Genomic DNA, 18,901 nt, shown 5'->3' with positions numbered 1-18,901 from the left:
GGCAACCATGGAAGGATTCCTTGTTTAAATTGTTATTTTTGTCAGCGGCTGACAAGATGCGTTGTTTGTCAAATACTTGTTGCCCATGCAGCTGTCCCTTGTGATTTCTGGAATGAAGACAGGAAGATTGTTTTTATAACATCTGTCCCAGCCTTGCAAATTCATCTGAAAAATGTAGGAGCACAGGATGACTCACTAGTTTTCCTGTGTTGAGGAAATTAAAATAGTGACATCATCTAATTCAGAGATAAAGAAATGCCTGATGTGAGTGTCTTCAGAAGGGCAGATTTTGACGCCCAGCCTGCTGATTTGAAGTCACACAGTCTAGAAACCAGTGTCTGGTTTGCAAGGTGACTGGAATGTGAGCCTGCTTTTGTTGGGTTTTTTTTGTTTGTTTGTTTTTGGTTGGTTGGTTGGTTGTTTTTTTTTGCCAGGGTTGTATAAAACTTGATTGTGGCAACTAAACCCATGCAAATTTATACCAAGAGAAAAATATTTTAGCTGCAATCAAAATAAGGTCTTGCTAAGAGCTCAAAAATTCCTGTGGGTTAAGAAGAAAACACTTTAGCTAACAGCACCTTGAAAACCTCGTGTGTTAGTGATGTTTGGCATCTCCAACCGTCTGTCTCCAAGCTGAAAGACTGCTTGTTTCAGGTAATTAGGATGTCTCTGCTGGTCTCCTTAAGATCTTCTGTGTTATGTTCCTGGTAGGGGACAGGGGCTGAGGTAGTGATGCCAAAAGGAACAAGCGTCAAAGACGGAGGGTGCCAAGGAGTGACTGAGGTCTGTTGTGTCTATTCAGTGTGCTGAACGAAGAGAGGGAGCTCACTTCAGCATCTTGCCTGGTGCGAGGGAATGCTGGCAACCCCAGACCTGCACGCTCTGAAGGGTATTTAGTGAGTGACACATTGCTGTATTACTCAGCTAAGTCTAAAAACAAAACACAACATTATTTCTGCTCATGTGTGGGTGGTGGGAGAGCAGATGAGTCCCACATGCAGGGGAGAGGGGACACAACAGCATGGGAACTGGGAAGGTGGGTGGTATGGTAACATTTCGGGTGTTTGAGAAGTCCCACTTCCCCATCTGGACCTGTAAGCCAGGCTCCCATGTCATCATGATGGAATCCTGGGAGGTAAAGTGGGCAGAATTTCCAAGGGTAACTCCATCTTGGTGGGGTTTCCCCCTGGGAAGGAGTGGAGCTGATTTTGAATCATTTGTTGCCTTAGTCCATTAAATGAAATCAAACTCAAGTTTGGGAAAAGTGTATAGGTTTAGGGTTACAAGAGCTAAATCAGGACTTTAGAGACTCTGTTTCTCTATCATTCTTCAGTATGATCATTATCAAATCTTTGCTTCCACAGGCAAACCCCCTCTCTTTCCTCTCTTCCTCCTTTTGAAAATGGTTTTGCTTTTCTGCAGCAAATTATTCTTCTACAGAAGGTTTTTTCCCCCGTGTTGGTGATGGACACTTTATCTTCTCCATGATGTCAGCTCGTCCATTTGCAAGAGCAGCTGTGGGAATTGCCCTGATAGAAGAAAATAATTTTCTAAGGAAGTTCCATGAACACAATTTTTATGCGTTGAATTCAATGGACGGTACAAATGATTTTTTTTTTTTTTTTTTTACTATGATGGCAGGATTTGGTAGGAGTTTTTAAACAGTAAGTTGTATCAGTCTCTGGAGGCTTAAGCAAGTGCGTGACTTCAAACTTAAGAGCTGGCTTGATCATTTTATCATTTTAAAAGCCTATTTTACCATTCACAAGTATGATCAGCTGAAAACATTTTGAAAGCCTCTACTTTTTTTTTTTTTTCCCTCCTCCTAGAAAGATGTCCAGGCTGCAGTACCAAAATAGGGTGTGTATTAAATACTTGTCTGGAAAAAAATGAATCATATTCCTAATGATGTGAAATAGCCCTATAAATAAAAACGCAGCTGGGGGAGTCCTGACCCTACCCTCGCTGTTGGGTCAGGGTTTCCCCGGGGCTGCGAGCACTGCCAGCTGCCAGCTGGACGTTAACTGTGTTTGTATGAGGCTGGCCCTTGTGCTAAGTGAGCCGGACGTGTGACTAACATGCCCTGAATAGCACTGCGCTACAAGAGCATTTCTCTGCTGGCTTCATTCTTGGGCTGATCTGTGCTGTGTTTTTAGGAGGGAGTCCTCTGGGGTGGGATGTTGCTGCAGCTTGCCACGAGCTGTGGCTCTTGGACAGCTTCCAGTACCCTGCCTGTGCCAGCTACAGCAGGCAGCGATACTCCTGCAGTGGCAGAGGGGAATTAAGGGCACAATAAGGACATTGGTTTAGACCTTATTGGCCTTCATGATGACCAGCACCACTTTCTAATGACAAATATTTCCTCCTGCAACACTGGAGAGCTCTGCCTTCTGTGGATGGCTGAGCAAGGGTTGGCCTGAGAATGTTGTATGCACTTAGAGGATCTCTTGAATGTCCTGCTCAGCTCCCGTCCTTTATCCTTCATTTCCACCCCTCAGCTGTGGGATGTGGCACTCGTACTTGATACTCGCCCTGGTTGCGTTCGTTATGCAGCTGTGGAGATGCTGGCTAAAGAATGGGTAGGTGGGGCAGGAGGAGATGCTCTCTTGTGTCCTAAGGACCAGAGTTCATATGTACTTGAATTTCTGGTAGAAGATGGCAAATCATCTGTGTAATTTGTTGGTACAACCCTAAATGTTGTTCATCTAGTGTATTTTCTGTTAAATGTGCAGTGGTTCTGCTCCCCACAGATGTTGGCAATGGTTGGGAGAGGTCCCACAGATATCGTGCATTTAGCTATCAGATGAGAGAGGAGAATGTACTCCCTGATAATACTTCCTCTCTGGATAGTCACACGCAACTTTCAGTTTTTGTGGGCAAGCACAGCTGCTCCCTTTTGGGGCCAAATACTTACGAGCTGAGGGTGCTTTTTCAGATGCCACGAACAGTGGAAGCTCACTGATGTTTCCTGATTTTCAGCAGGTCTGTGCTATGGTGGACTCTCTTGTCTCAGAGGTCACATCTCTTTGTTCAGGAGGAGCACCAAGGAAAAGCCGGCTGCTTCTGTCTGCAACCCGCCTTCACAGAGCAGGGGAGTATCTTGTCCCCAGGGTGGCGGCCAAAAAACTTCCTTTCTTTTGGAAGCCAGGCCAGGAGACACTTGGCAGGTAGCTCAGTCAAACCTGATCTTAAATACACCAGAGAACTTGGTGTCTCCCAGTTTGTCAACTTTGTGAAAAGGTTCAGTAGGAGGGAAGGCCGAAAGCAGAGTTAGGATTTGGCTTCTTGGTCCACTGCAGCCTCAGTACAAGGTTTGGAGCCATGTCTTTATTTTTTTCTCATTTCCTGGATGATGTAAGACAGGGTGGGTTGAGCACTGAGATCATGCAGACGTGGTGAAATAGCAGATCTTCAAGGAAAGGAGAGAGCATGGCAGTGTCCTTAACCATCTGGCTCCCAGAGGCTGCATGGCTTTTTTTGTGGAGATGCTGCCAGGTCATTTTTTGCCTTGCTTCGAGCTTTGTTTGGGGCTGAATTATAGGCAAGAGGTTCTTCTCCCAAACCTTGCTTCTTTGATCTAGATTATTGCAAGGAATGCTTACCACTGTCCCTAAATTATGTGGACTGTGTGGCCCAACATCCAGGTGTGAGTGTGTTGTGATGATGATTGGATTATCTCTTTTAATTATGATTGGTTTATGATGATGAGGTTAAAAGCTGAGAATAAAATTGGTAGGGTAGCCCTGCATCTGATTAAACCCCATGCACCACTTATCTCTGGCTTCCAATGGTCTTGCAGTATATGCTGTTCCTAGATGAAGTTTCTCCAAGGTTTGCTCTTGGGCCATTGTAGCCTGTTTTTGGTGGTGCCTTCACTCCATTTGATCGTGCTTCAGATCTGGATTCGCAAGCCATGTCCCAGCTGGTGGATGATTAGGTGAGAAGTCCGTGTTTCCTGCTGAACAGTCTGTTCCCGGCCAAGCAAGCTGCCAGCCCAGCCGTCTGCCGCATGCTCGTGTTTCTCTCAGTCTTTTTTAACTTTTGGCATAGCTGGCGACAAGAATTTGAGTTGGCATGGGGCAAGCAGTTGCTCAGGGTTAGGAAGAGTTTACAGGCAAGATTATTAACACAGCAGAAAAATCAGAGGGATTTGGTGCTGTCCGGAGGCCCCAGCAGATAGGAGAGATCTGACAGAATTGCTGAATTGCAAAAATGCCCTTAGTGATGCTTTCCCAAGCTCCAGAAGAAGCCAGCATGCAAAACAAAAGCTCCGAGATGCATGCATAGTGCAGATTTACGGCGCAGCAACACGTGCTTTTAACAAAACCATCTTGTTAAGTCAGCCACGTAGGAGTGTGTTAGTTCCTGCATCTTCCCGAGGCTCGGATGTTACCGTAGTTAATCTCCTGCAGGACAGATCCAGCAGATCAACATTTTGGAAAAGCAAGTGTGCGGCTGGAGTTCATCCTGATGCAGAGGATATGAAAGAGAGATTTGAGGTGTGCAGGTTCATTTCTCTACGCAGAAATACCAGTCTTGTCTGTTGTGGTTTGCGAACAAATTGCAAAGTACCCATTTCACGTTTCTTGGAGTGCTCCACTTGAGAGGTGTATAACCACTGGGCAGGTGATACACTGCAGCAGGGAAGGTTTTGCTGCAGGGCAGAGCGGTGGCAAGTTGTTAGGAAGGTGAGTTTGGGCACTCGTGCTTTGCTGAGTGTCCTTGGCCAGGCGACACATAATTTCAGAGCTGTGCCAGAGCTCAACCAGGAGTAAACACAGCAGAAACACACCCATGCGTCTTGAGAGAAGGGATTATTTTTGTCAGCTGGATCTTCTGTGTGTGCTCATTTAGTCTCACTGCCAAACCCTGAACCCCTGGAGACAGGTGAAAATTAAACCACGGTAGTGCTGTCTCACCTTTGCAAGCTCACAATGTTAAGCCAGACTTTTGACAATGCCCTGCAAAAAAACCAAAATAGAACAAAACCCCAAAACCAAATCTTGGGCTACTTACCTTTTATTTCCTGAGTCACTTACCTTTTATTTCCTGAGTCACTTACCTTTTATTTTCTGAGGATGTGTTGGGCTCACTCACTTTTTCAGGGTCAGGTCTAGAGAGGTTTTCATTTTTTGCTTTTGTTTTGCTGTGGTACCTAGGCTCTGTGTTTCAGACGGTGTCTTGTCCATCCACTACACTCCAACCCCCCAGTAATTGATTTTATCCTTTGAAATGACCGTGGAAGGGAGAAGCGGTGTCAGGGACCCACCCTGGTGGCTGCGGCAACAAAAAAGGGAAGTCAGAATCCTGGAGTGGGTACTGGAGGTGGCTGAGACAACAACCCCGAAAACCTTTTTTTAGTCCAGGACTTACTGTCAAGTTGTGCAGTGGTGGCATGGGGTGGGGACTGGTCAGCTTGGGCCAGCTCTGGAGCAATTGCTTCTCCCTCCCAGAGCTTCCTCCTGTGGAATCTCGCAGTTGTGGCACCGATGTTGAGGTTTGCCGAGAGTTAACCTTGAAGCTGAGTTTTATGATCATTATTGTGATTATTTTGGACACAGCTATTCTTACCAGTATGTTAAAAATGTTCTGGAGTGGAGTGGCTGTTCTGTGTGCCCACAAGCAATTGCAGATGGCAAATTTGCAGGCATAAAGAGGCTAATTTTGGAGCCTTTTACTAAAACTGAATTGAAAATGGGCGTGAAATTCTGAGTACAGTTTTAAATCTCTGTGATGGGAGATTGGTCTTTACTGGGATGCTGGTCTCTCTGAAAGTTAGTAATGAACACAGGTGAGGAGAGGAGGGTATTTTTCCTCTTCTGTTATGGAGTAACTTTCACTCACATTTCTGTGCAGGCAGAGTCCTCTCTTGCATACAAAATACCAAGTCTCCAGTGAATGCTTATACCTTTACTGAATGATGTTAAAGTGTTAATGGCCCTGCAAGCAGATGGGGGGGGGGGAGGGGGGCGGGGAAAGAAACTATGTATTTTGCTAACACATTTAAAAGTGACCTTTTACTTTATTGTCTCTCCCGTTCCTCTTTTTAATTTTTTTTTTCTTCGATAAATGAAAGATAATCGCTTCCCTGCTGTGACTTCAGATGTAGAAATATTTACATAGCGAGAAGTAAATCATGGGAAAGCCGAGACCCACTCTCGTACTGATGACATGAAACAGATAAACTATGGTCCTGCAGAATCTGGCTGTGGAGAAAACGTTTATATCCTCAGACCCTCCTGAGACTTTTCCTCTGGATGCCTCAGTTGGAAGTGTAATCCTCACAATTAATAAGGTCTCATATGTGCAAAAAATCTTTGTCAAAGTATTGTTGCTGGAGCTGCAGGGCACAGATGAGCTGTTTTAGTCTGTGTCCCAGCAGAGAGGCTGGGGCTGCTCTGCCCGCAGTGGGTCAGTGTTAGGAAGCACCAAAATTCAAGCCTGCGGCTCAGCATTGTGCTGGTCCCTTGTTTGCGCCAGGAGTGCATGTGTGCATGTTGGGTGGTGGTTTCTGTGATCCCACCATCTTCCCCGGCTGGGTCCTGGCCCTGTTGTGTTGCCGCTTCTTGCCTCAGCTGCAATTATTAAGCAGCCGTGTTACATTGAACACGGAAAATAAATTAGCACCTAAGTTGCTTTTGTTTTGCAAGCATAATTAAAATAATAGGGGAGTCTGCCTATATTTTAAAATGCCAAAGAGGCAGGGAGTGTGCTGCCTGTGTCTCTGCAGGACTCAGTGTCCTCCCCTGCCTGCTCGCGGGTGTATCAGTCACCTGGCAGCACTCCTGCAGCAAAGCAAGTCACCTGCTGCCGCTGCCAGCAGTGACAGACACAAAGGCATTGCCATCAGAAGCACTCCAACAAGTCTGCGTTGTTCAGACAGAAATCCAACTTACACCAAAGTACCAAGCTGCCAAAGTTCGCTGCAATGGCCCATGCAGATTTTTAATGAATTTGCATTTCTCTCCTTTATATTAGTCCCAGCTGAGATTTTCTTTTGTACCCACAGCAATGAGGTAACAAAAGTGTTTTGTTTTGCTTTTTCATCAGGGATCAACCAATGTGGTTTACCAAGCCCATCATGTCAGCAGGAGTAAGAGAGGACAAGTCGTTGGTACCAGGGGTGGATTTCGAGGCTGCACCGTTTGGCTAACAGGTATTTTGTCTAGGCATGAAAGTGTGGCTTAATGTGTGAAACCCACCTGCATACATGAGTATGGCTCAGAGGTGGAGATTGGGGATCCACAGGAAACGTCAGCATTCCTTTTGAGCTGGGAATTGCAAAACATTTACACGTGGGAAACACTGACACGCAGTGCTGGCACAGCAAGATATTCTCCCTGGAAGCTACTGCCCATAACTAATGTTTTTATGAATTTCACAGCTGTTATCAGGCTCCTTTGAACATGTCAGAAGCCCTAAGGGTTGCACTTGTTGTTCCCAAGTGTGTAGCTGAGGAAGCTTTGGCTCAAATCCAGCCAGTCCTTGACAGTGAAACATGCCCAGGGTTGTCCAAAACAGCATGTGGATGTTTTCCTTTTGAATCAGTGGGAAGTTCATTAGACACCTAGGTTTACTGTGTTTAAAGTGACCTTGTGAGCAGCACAAGGCAGTTGTCTCGTCTGAAGACTCCCAGAGAGTGAGTCACACTGGAAGCAATTCCTTGCTCAGCCCTTACAGGTTTCTTCTGTTATTTCTTGGTTTGTATGCCTTCCGATGTGTTGCCCTTCTCTTCTGCTTTGAAAGATTGTTTGGGGATTAGGGGCTGCTAGAAATGACAATTGCATTTAATTTGCTCCACTAATATTTATACAACTCTGTCTTTTGCCACTTGTCCAGCTGTTTCTTTGCTTATTAAATATTGGCATTTCCTTTGACTGCCCGAAGATGTTGAAAGGCATACATGGAAGGGTTTGTAAAGCCATTCTAATTTGCCTTCGTATCAGCTTACGTCCTAGATGTTGTATTAAAACACATTTCTATTTTGTTCCCTCTTCAGTTTCGAAAAGAAGGCCAACACCTAATCTGCTTTAATAAAATTTCTGAAGCCAAAAAGCCTATCCAAGGCAATTTCTGTCTTTTGTGAATATTGCTCAGAAATCTTCTGTCTGAAAGGTTTGAGCTTCTCTGTCTGGTGGTTATTCTTGGAAGTAGACAGTGGTGTCCTAACTTCTTACCAGTTTCATTTTAAGAGACTGTATGGAAGGACATTGCATTGCATGGACTGTACGGATTAAATGGAAGGGCATTTGGATGGCCTACATTGCCATCTCAGGAGAACTGAGTTAAGTCTGTTGTACTACAAAAACCGAAGGCACAACCAGCAGGATTCATCTCTGCCCAACCAGGTTTCCTTTCCAGCACAAACATGGCTGTTCTGCATCAGACCAAAAGTCCACCTCGCCCAGAGTCTTGTCTGCATGAGTGGTCAATAGTAGGTGCCATGCAAAGGATATAAAAACAGGTGGCAGGTGGTGCTCTTTCCATAGGAGATTCTCCAAGGCTAAGTGTTTCTTGAGACAAGTGTGGTGTTTGGACTCTCCTAAGTCAAGGTCCTCTTCCATCTTAAGGAGTTTTCAACACACGGATCCCCACCCAAGGGAAATTTTTGGTGCCTCAGGTGCGCTTGCCACTTTCTGACACAGCCAGTAGCTAGTGCTTTTTGTGCAAGTGAATGGAGCTGGGATGGGAAACCACCACCTTGTTTTGGATTGTTGTCTTTCTGGCTAATGACTCCCGGAGACGTGGGCAACTGAAGATGTGCTGTTTGTCTACACAATAATCCTGCTCCTGCCAGCATGGATCTGTGGGTGCTGCTCCTGCAGAAGGAAGTGTCTGTGGATGCAGAGGGCCCCCCGTCCCATCCCACACAGCTGTGACAAGAATGTCTCCTTGGGTTCAGTCTGGGAGAGCAGTTTGCTGTTCATAGGGCGAACCAGAGGAGGAAGAGGAAGATGCTCAGGGAGTTACAGGCAACAGCATCCTTTCAAGCTTCCCTTACTTACTGGTACCTACCATGGGCCAGCAAGAGGTACTTTTATGGCACTGCTGGGTTGAGCCCTTCCAGATGTTGGGATACAGCAGCTTTTCTCGTGCCATTAGTGTCACCCCTTCAATAAGAAGGGTTGAGCAGGGCTCTGTGTAGTAACTGTGTGCTAAAAAGATTAATCCAACTGCCCTACCTCATTCCTTCCTAAAACAACTTCAGAGAGAAGGAGTTTAGTTGCCAGCGTCCCAGGAGGTACTGTGTTACACTTTCATTTCCACTCTTTTGGCCTCAGACCTGACCGTCCCTTTTCTGTCTCCAACAGGTCTTTCTGGAGCTGGCAAGACAACCATTGGCTTTGCTTTGGAAGAGTACTTGGTCTCTCATGGCATCCCTTGCTATTCCCTGGATGGTGATAATGTTCGCCATGGCTTGAATAAAAACTTGGGGTTTTCGGCTGGGGACCGCGAGGAGAACATCCGCCGCATTGCAGAGGTGGCCAAGCTGTTTGCTGATGCTGGGCTTGTCTGCATAACTAGTTTCATTTCTCCTTTTACAAAGGTAAACTCACTGCATGATATTCTGCTCTTTTCTGGGCAGCCTTGATCTCGTGATTGTTCTTAGGGAAGGGAGATTTACGTAGAGGACTTCCTATATATGCCATCAGATGCTCCTTCTGACTTCTCTGTTCTTTTGGAAAATGCCACCAATACACAGAACTATACACAATCAGTACAGATTTCTGGAGGGCAGTTTGATGTGACCTCTTTGAATAATTTCAGTGTTACTTATTAAAAGCAAAGAGGAGTTTAAAATCTCCCTGCAGAGGCTCCTATTATTAACTTGTTAGGAGGCAGAAAAGAGGCATAGAAACAATAGCCTGTCATAGTGCTATCACTGCTCTGAAGAAGTATTGGTTGTGTTTTTACGCTTCCTGAGAATACCAAGTAGCTGCTATTATCAAGCTGATACAAGCAGTTCCTTTTTTTCGACACAGGGCAGATGATTATTCACATTCTAAAGTTCTGCTGTCCTGCTCAGTGAAGAGATCTTCTTGATGTTTCACATGGCAACAGCTGATAATAGATCGAAATTGTAGATTTTAAAATTATTTTTCTTAATTATATTTAAAGAAATGGAGTAAAGGGACATGAAAAACCCTTATTAGAATTAGTGTAAATTTAATATATCTATACCAGAGATTAATTTATCTGTGTTGAATTCCAGGGCACGTCATGTAGTGGGAAGGTGCTTGCTGCAGTTCAGACACGAATGATTTTCCCTTCTTTCTTCTAACAGGATCGTCAAAATGCACGGAAAATTCATGAGGCAGCTGGACTTCCTTTCTTTGAAATCTTTGTAGATGCTCCTCTAAATGTTTGTGAAAGCAGAGATGTGAAGGGCTTGTACAAAAAGGCAAGAGCTGGAGAGATCAAAGGTATGGAAGAGTGAGCTCTTATTTTGCCTTTTGCTTTCCAATGTGTCGGATAGATTCTTGTTGCAGCTCTGCATGTAGAGGTGGGTTACTAAAGGCTCTTTATAGAACACAACAGTATCCTGTTTCCCTAATCTCACTGTCATGAGTGTCACTTACAGTACCCCGTATGGTTGAATGCTTGCTTGTTGTTTGTACAGCGTTGTTGGCTCTAGGGCACCGAGTATTACATTAAATAAATTTAGTTTGGGTTTAATTGTCTGTAGGATTCACGGGGATTGACTCAGAGTATGAGAAGCCTGAATCTCCTGAACTAGTGTTGAAAACGAATGTTGCGTCGGTGTCTGAATGTATTCAGCAGGTTGTGGAGCTCCTCCAGACACAAGTAGGTCATTTTTATGCCACCACCGCCAGCAGCTTTGTAAACGTGCTTTCAGATACTGGCTCTTTGGTGTGCACTTAAAAACCAACATGCTACTTACAGTTGCTCTCTGTCTCTCTCTTTCAGAATATAGTGCCTCACAGCTCAATTAAGGATGTTCTTGAGCTATTTGTACCTGAAAATAAACTCAGTAGTGTCCGAGCTGAAGCAGAGATGCTGCCATCCGTCGAGATCACTAAGGTATCGTCACGCATAGATGCTGTGCTGTGATTCAGTCATTATTTAGCTGTTGAAAGGGTAGAAGTTTCGACAAGGGTGTTGCTGTAGGGGGCTACGTTCTTCTGATGGCTGTGTTCTTCTGTGGCTGTGGTTTCTGGCGAGCTGAAGTGCGGTCCTGATCCTCAGCCATTTTCTGCTGTGTCTCCACCCTGTGCTGTAGCAAGCCCGGGCTGTCAGTCTCCTTCGTTGCGTTAGTACAGCCCTGCAAGCAGTTGTGCTATGAAAGTATGTGAGTCTGGCTTACTAAACCCCCAAACTAACCCCCAGTGGCTTTCTCCCCCTTCATGAATGTCCTGTATTTGCAGCAAAACAAATGTGAGTGCTGTTGCAGCAGAAGGGAAGGAAAAACAACCTCTGAGTGTGACCTGGTGACAGGAGTGCCATTTGGGTTTGTTTTGCAGCTGGATCTGCAGTGGGTGCAGGTGCTGAGTGAAGGCTGGGCCACTCCGCTGACCGGATTCATGCGCGAGGCAGAGTACTTGCAAGTGATCCATTTTGGCACCCTGCTGAATGGTACGAATCCCCACGCTTTGCGTTAACGCTGGCTGCCAAGCTGCTGCGGGACACGGTGCTTACCCTGCCATGGCTCGGCAGGCAGCCGTACAGAAAAGCTTAATGCTTGGCTGTGTTGTCCTTCTTTCTTCTCACATGTTAAATGCAAGAGCTAATAAAGGACCAACAGGGGCCAGGAAGCCAGGCCGCAAAGGTTACGAAAGGTGACAAAGTTCACTGTACTATGGCCAGGGCCCTGGCTCACAGCTTTGATACCTTGCACAGTGCCAGTCCAACGGTTCAGGAGCCATTGTGTAGCTCTTTTCATGCTCTGTTATACCAGGATAAATAAAGATGCAAACCCAAAGCCAAGAAAGCAGGGAGGCTGCCAGGCTAAATTCGAGGTGGGAGGAGAAGACAGCTGTTCCTTGGAAACAGGAGCAGAGCCTCATTTCACTTTTTTTTTCTTCCCGTTTTCCTGCTTATCCATTACCGTAATGTGAAATAGATCACGTTTATCTATCCATTAGCAGCATGTTAGAGGTGCTTCATCCCTAGAAAAGGTAGAGTATTCAGGCAGTGATCATCTCAGCTGTAGATGAGACCAGGGTGGTAGATATTTCTGTCCTCTTTTTCAGCTGTAGATGCTGTTGCTGTGACTTCACACGCACACAGGGTGCTCACTTTGAGTTTTGTAAACTTGAGAGCCATCTCTGGCCTCAGGGATTTGGGATCTCGATGAGCAAGTCCCTTTCAATCTTGCCCTCCTTCTAGAGATTCCCATGGTCACGTGGGGCAGGGGCAGTGATTTGCTGCTGTTCCTAGGATTTGGGCACCATGCAGCAGGTGCAAAGCTCAGGACTGCTTGCTTTGGACTGGAGGAGTGTCTGGGTGGGGGGAGGCTTCTGCTTTTGGACATGTCATAGCCTTTTACCTCCTGCCTGGTGTGCAAACAGTGTTCAAAAGCGTATGTCCTTCTTATCAGACCCCGATCTGTGGTCCTTGAGCTGCCTGTTGTGCCTGACGAGGTTGCAGAGGAGCCCTGTAATGACCACATTGCTCCAGAGCTCTGCACTTTGTGCCGGGGGCTCATCTCAGAGAACATCTGTTCTTCTGTTGCCCACCCCTCCCCCCCAGCCTGTCGTCAGGACTGGGCACAGCTCCTCTGGGGTCCATGGGCATTCATTCAGGATTTGTAGAGCCCCGCAGTATCAGGGACAAAGCTCAGGACACCAGCTTTTGGAGGGAGATGAATTCTCTAGAGCAAGCTCTTTGTAGTAGAGGGCATCAACATCAGTACCCAGTCCACCTTGTCTCTACAGAGACTCCAAACTCAACATCTGCGTGGTCAGGCCCACAGGATGACATCTAGGCAGGAAGGAGAACATCCCTGGTTTGCTTAGAAGAGCTTTAGGAAACAGTGGAGGGTTTCCATCTCATGGTGCCAAGGCTGGGGTGCAGCGTTGCCAAAGAGACGTTTGAGGCTGGTCTTTCCAGAGTCATTGGTCCAGCCCTTTTCTCCTGGGGTGCAGGTGATGTTTTGGGCAGCTCCAGCTGTGCCTGGAAGGGTTGCAATTTGGTGGACTTGTACAAGTTCATGCTCCTCTTGCTTGGACTTTGAGCGGCAAATCCCACCTTGATATTTCCAACAGTTGGGTGGATGAGGTGCTTTGTGTAGAGGCGTGATGGCCACCAGGAAGAAAGGTGGATCTGCTCATCGTAGGGCAGCCAGCAGGAGTGCCGCAGAGTCTCCAGCACTCAGCGCTCTGCGACATGTGCCTCTGTTGGGACAGGGTGACAGTGAGAGCGCAGGTGCAGTACGTGGCTCCTGGCCAATGCGACCCATGCTGGACGGGCGAGCACCAGAGAGGCTGGGGCAGCACCCTGGGGCACCGTGGCCGTGCCAGCAGGCACCCTGCCTGTGGTTAGGCGGTGCTTGCTGGAGGTTTTAAATGAGCAGCTTTGGTTCTTGAAATGGCTACTGTAACTGCTGCCCGTGAGTGTTAATTATCTTAATTGTGTTTGTATTCTCCCAGGAAGGAATCGCTTTGTAGCTGGTATGTATGTAAACTGTTCTTAGGCTGTACAGAAATTACTCCAATCTAGATTTTTTTGCTATAAATAATTTTTTGAGACTTAAAAAAAATATATAAAAAATAATAAGACTAAACACAGCCACGGCCGTGATTCAGCCAGTTAAAGTGGCACGGCATACCCCGTGTCCTACCGACCAGTCTTCAAAAAAATCCCAATTGTGTAATTTTGTAATTGCCTTTGCTGAAGTGATTTATCTTTTTTAACGCTGCACCTTGCATTTGGAAATGAAGAATGAAGAATCTCCGTTTCAGCATCATTATTTGGTTTCATAATTCAGCTTTTTCCATGCTGCCTTTGTTGACTGATCACTGGTTAATATAATGTAAATGTGCAAAGTTGATATTGATTTGATCCCATGTGACTATAGCTGTGATTATTCATGAAGGTGCTTGAAATTGCTGTCTGGCAGACGAGTGATACCTAGTTGTGAATTAAAAGTAAATGCAAACATTTTAATAAAGATTTTAAAAAAATCTACATCGTAGTCAAAATCCTCAAATGAAGACTCTCAAGAGTCCAAAATTATTTCAGTCAGATCAGAACAAATTGAATCCGTGATTTGTTCATTCTTGTTTGTGAATGGAAACCCACAGGAGAGACTGATTCTTCTATATTAATACCAGGATATCCAAGGAGAAATGAGAAGACCTTAGTGGAGGACTGGGAAATTGGGGGAGTGGGGGGGAAACCAACATGACTTTGAGGTATTTAGGGACAGTGCTGAAATTAGAAACTACAGGTGCAAATGTAGACTTGCTGTGCACACACAGAAAACGGAATACAAATGGACTTTGCAGAGATGGAAAGGAGGAGGAGTAACAGTATAGAGATATCCAGGGAAAAAAAAGTAACAAAGCAAAGCATGACAGTATTTTTCCCGTTGGAAGAGGCAGTTCAGGAGGTGTGCAGGGAATGAGATGCCCCAGGGAACACCAAGTTGGAGCCATCTTAATACAGGTTGTTCTCCTGGCAGAGGAGGTAGGGGTTATATCCAGGGTTGCATTTTCCAAGTACGTTTGAATTTTTCAGAGACTTTACAACAAGCTAACTGGAGATGAACCAATCTTCCCAGGGAGATAGAGTACAGAAAGTAATGAAATGCTCCAGGTGCCTTTCAGACATCTCTGGCCCAAAGATAAGGAGCTTTTTGTATTCCACTAACATTGCTATTTATTAGCGGTGCAGAAAAAAATGGGGCAATGAATAAATTTACATGACCAATGGTGAATCCCCAGTCTATACTGGAGAATTTGGCTCTCCGAAGGCAGAATGTGTGCCTCTGAAAACCTCGGTTTACTCGGTGCCCAAGACCAGTGCCCGGGGCTGGAGTCATGTTGAAATCCTCCCCATCTCTTGCCAGATGGCGTTGTCAACCTGAGCATCCCCATCGTGCTGCCCATCTCCACAGAGGACAAGGAGCGGCTGGAGGGCTGCGAGGCGCTGGCCCTCAGCTATGCAGGGCAGAGGGTGGCCGTCCTGAAGAACCCCGAGTACTTCGAGCACAGGAAGGAGGAGCGCTGCGCTCGCGTCTGGGGCACCACATGTGTGAAGCACCCGCACGTCAAGGTAGGTTTGTTCCCTTGCTGCTCTGGGAAACCTGGCCAGGATGGGAAATGCAAGCAAGGGCTGGAGAACTGAACTTTTCCAAGGTTTCGAGGGCCATGGGTCTTCTATCTGCTCTCCAAGCTGAACTTTCTGGGAACCATCATGTCCCAAGCAGGCAGGACTGAATTTTTAGGCTTACAAGTTAACGCTGTGATTGCTGCTTAACAAGAACATCAGATAACAAGCACAAGCTGAAAGGGAAAATGAGTTTGCTGCTGAAGAGCTGCTTCTTTCATTCAGATACCTTCACCAGTGTGCCTACATCCAAACATTTTTAGTGTGTCACCAGCTTAGCCCCCAAACTTTTCCTGCCCTTGGGGTATGATGATCTCAGTGATGCTGCCAAACACTAATGCTGCAGATTGCTAATTTGTGCTCCTTTTAGCTCCATTTTACTCCTCGATTTGGCTGTTTCCTGCAGGCAGCCACAAGGGTGTTATATCTTTATGGCTTATCCCTTCCCGCTTACTCTAGAAAGGGAGAGCTCCAGGTTACACCAAGTGACTTGAGCTGTTTGCTTAAAAAAGGCTAAAGCTGTGTTAATTCTTTTCCCCTATCTTAAAATACCTCTTTTAATTATTCAACAGCAGTTGCTTACCTTGCAGCAGGCTTATTCCTCCTGCATATTTCCAGGAGGAAGGAGCAAAGAGTGAGGTGGTGGAAGGTCTTGTGCCATAACCTGTAGACCCCCGGCTACCTGAGGTCCAGCACCCGGCTGGGTGCAGTGGTGGGGATTCGGTGGCTGATGCCTGGCTTTATGGGGCTGTGCTGCTCATGGCATTCAGTTCACGTGGTCACTGTACATAAGAATGTTTTCTGCCTACAATGTGCTGAATGAGAAGGGAAGATAACCCTACAAGCAGAGTCAAGCCTACCATTTTTCAAAGGAGACTGGGAAAGGGAAGAGGATGTATTTTGCTGTCCCCTGCATAATGCATGTGGGGTAACTTACAGATGGTGATGGAGAGTGGAGACTGGCTGGTTGGTGGAGACCTCCTCGTGCTGGAGAAGATCAAATGGAATGATGGGCTGGACCAGTACCGCCTGACACCACTTGCTCTCAAGCAGAAGTTTAGAGAAATGAATGCTGGTGAGTACCCTGGGTTAGCACAGGTGACGTGGCTCTTCTTGCCCTGCCTGTCGCAGGGAGATTTGTGTGATCTGTGATCACTTGCTCTCAAGCTCACTGCACTTGCCAAATAGCTTCTGTATGCTGCAAAATGGAACTGCTCCAGTGGGTGAGCAGTAAGAGGGATGCAGGGCACAGCACAAAAAGTGGTGCAGGGTCTCCTTGGTGGAGGATGGTGCTTGTGACGGGCCGCGTTCTCAATAAGCCTCTCTGAGCATGGGACTGGAAAGCAGTAACATCCTGCTCGTGTCCTCCCTGGCCAGTCGGAGCCCCCCTTTCCGCACTTTGGGCATTTAAAGCCCTGCGCTGATGTGCTTGGCCTTCACGCCTGGGGGACAACTCAGGTGTCTTCTCCCAGATGTCTGCCCCAGAAGGCTGGCAGGTGTCAGACACACCCTCACTTTGGGGAGAGAGTGTTGGCCTTCCTGAAGGTGCCATTGAGCTTGGAGAGGTGGCAGGTCACTTAAGAATTCGGTGGAGGTGCCCAGTGGTATGTAAAAACATTGTAGGAGAGCTGATAGGGCTGAAATGGACCCCGAGGGAAGCATGTGCAATGAAAATAAACTTGGCAGAGCGATGAAGAGGCACTGTACATGTATAAAACACTCATCTGAGGTATTTAAGGCCTCACTCACGTGAAGATAGGACGCACATCTTATGACGTATGTAGCTTATGACCGTGTCAAAATGTATAGTGTGTAAATGAAGCTGCAGGGTCTGATGGTCAGCACAAGCCTGTGACCCTCTGAATCTTTCCCTTTTAGATGCTGTCTTCGCATTTCAGCTGCGCAACCCTGTCCACAACGGGCACGCGCTGCTCATGCAGGACACGAGGTGCCAGCTTTTGGAGAGGGGTTACAAAAACCCTGTGCTTCTCCTGCACCCTCTGGGAGGATGGACCAAAGATGACGATGTCCCACTGGAGTGGCGGATGAAGCAGCATGCAGCAGTACTGGAGGAGCAAGTCCTGGACCCCAAGTCGACCATCGTTGCCATCTTCCCTTCTCCCATGCTCTACGCTGGCCCCACAGAGGTAACGTAGCCATCGGCTGCTTACTGCAGCGAGGCGTGAAGCCTGGCCGTGGGGCTGCCTGCTGCCAGCCCGCCCTGCCCATGCAGCTCCAGAAAGACACAGGGAAGGGAGTCAGTGGCCATTGCCTCACTGTTAGCTCCCTCCATGGATTGCCTGCAGGTTGTTGGGGCAGCCGTCTCCCTGCAGAGCTTGCCTCCATGGGCTCCAGTGCTTTCAAAAGCTGTGTGGAGACCTGGAGAGAACGGGGCTAGAAACAGACTTCACTGCTGTGACCTTTTTCTCTCTTGGGCAGGGTTGTTCATTTGTTTGCTGCCAGTGGTTTCCCTTCTGGCCCTAAATTAGTGGGATGAAAGTGGTAGGCGCTCAACTTCCCTCGAAGGAGAGGGATGCTTGGGCAGCCGTTGCCTGCGTCGGACTCAACAGCTGGTGGGCACTGTCTTCACATGTTCAAAAAGCAAACCGCTACCTCCACTTGCTGCCAGATTGGAACAGGACCAGTTCCCATCCGCAGTGTTTCCCTTGAAATACATGTCCTTAGGAGAACTGTGACGTTGCATCAGGTCCAAGCAGGGAAGGTGATTCTGGGCAGTCTGATTGCTATGAGAAACTGCAGCAAGGCTGCTGACACAGCTCCTTCCTTCCTTCCTTCCTTCCTTCCTTCCTGCATGTGGATTGCCAGGATCTCTTTTGCAGGTTGGAGCGGACGGCTCGGTTGCTGCTCAGCCCTCAGCCCACGCTCCTTGTGCCTCTCCTTCGTAGGTGCAGTGGCACTGCAGAGCTCGCATGATTGCTGGGGCCAATTTCTACATTGTGGGGCGCGACCCTGCGGGCATGCCTCATCCTGAGACCAAGAAGGACCTCTATGAGCCCACGCAGGGAGGGAAGGTCCTCAGCATGGCGCCGGGCCTGACTTCAGTGGAAATTGTCCCCTTCCGGGTGGCTGCTTACAATAAACTGAAAAGGGCCATGGATTTTTATGACCCAAACAGGTAATGCAGGCAGCAGCGTCACTGTTTCTTCAGCCTACGCAGTGCACGTGGTTTGTGATTGCATCCCTCTTGTAGCTTTCCAGAGGAGAGGGAAAAGCAGTTGGTGCTCCTCTTAAGGAGAGGAATGGCCAAAGAACCTGTGAAAACCACCCACTTTCCCCTCTGAGAGCTGACGTCACCTCAAGGATGGGTCACATGAAACTAAAGGTGTGCATTTTTAGACACCAGGGAGGATAAGAAACACAGTTTAGGAACTAAGTGGCAGTAGAAATACAGCCTTTTGCAGCTGGAGAAGCGTGTTATGTTCACCTCCAGCTCCACTGGAAAGAAGAACCCCATTGCTGCCAACTGTAAACCCGTGAAGCTGGGTGTGAGGTGTGAAGCTGCAGACGGGTGCTGCTGGTGCCAGGAGGTTTCTGACCATGCACTTGGCACGGCAGAAGAGCTGTGCTGGGGGTCTCAGAGCTGCTCAGG

General features: G+C 47.2%; 1 protein-coding gene across 7 annotated transcripts in view; it reads left to right on the top strand.

Moving 5' to 3' along the window:
• The window catches only part of PAPSS2 (3'-phosphoadenosine 5'-phosphosulfate synthase 2), a 48,844-nt gene that overhangs the window by 27,349 nt on the left and 2,594 nt on the right, over positions 1–18,901 (top strand). For 3 of the 7 annotated variants that reach the window (XM_055721378.1, XM_055721377.1, XM_055721379.1), the window contains 11 exons: positions 6,077–6,295; positions 7,051–7,156; positions 9,312–9,547; positions 10,286–10,424; positions 10,688–10,806; positions 10,930–11,043; positions 11,484–11,595; positions 15,032–15,237; positions 16,231–16,366; positions 17,170–17,438; positions 18,198–18,427. In XM_055721378.1, coding sequence (XP_055577353.1) covers positions 6,188–6,295; positions 7,051–7,156; positions 9,312–9,547; positions 10,286–10,424; positions 10,688–10,806; positions 10,930–11,043; positions 11,484–11,595; positions 15,032–15,237; positions 16,231–16,366; positions 17,170–17,438; positions 18,198–18,427 — 1,775 coding nt within the window. In that variant the 5' untranslated portion in view covers positions 6,077–6,187. Of the gene's footprint in view, positions 1–1,649; positions 3,938–6,076; positions 6,296–7,050; positions 7,157–8,192; positions 9,032–9,311; positions 9,548–10,285; positions 10,425–10,687; positions 10,807–10,929; positions 11,044–11,483; positions 11,596–15,031; positions 15,238–16,230; positions 16,367–17,169; positions 17,439–18,197; positions 18,428–18,901 lie in introns of those variants that run through there. The other 4 variants (XM_027815352.2, XM_027815353.2, XM_055721380.1 and 1 more) reach the window with 4 other exon arrangements.

The sequence above is a fragment of the Falco cherrug genome, chromosome 9 (genome assembly GCF_023634085.1).
Source record: "Falco cherrug isolate bFalChe1 chromosome 9, bFalChe1.pri, whole genome shotgun sequence".
Lineage (NCBI taxonomy): Eukaryota > Metazoa > Chordata > Aves > Falconiformes > Falconidae > Falco > Falco cherrug.
This window is presented reverse-complemented; position numbering and strand designations above follow the sequence as displayed.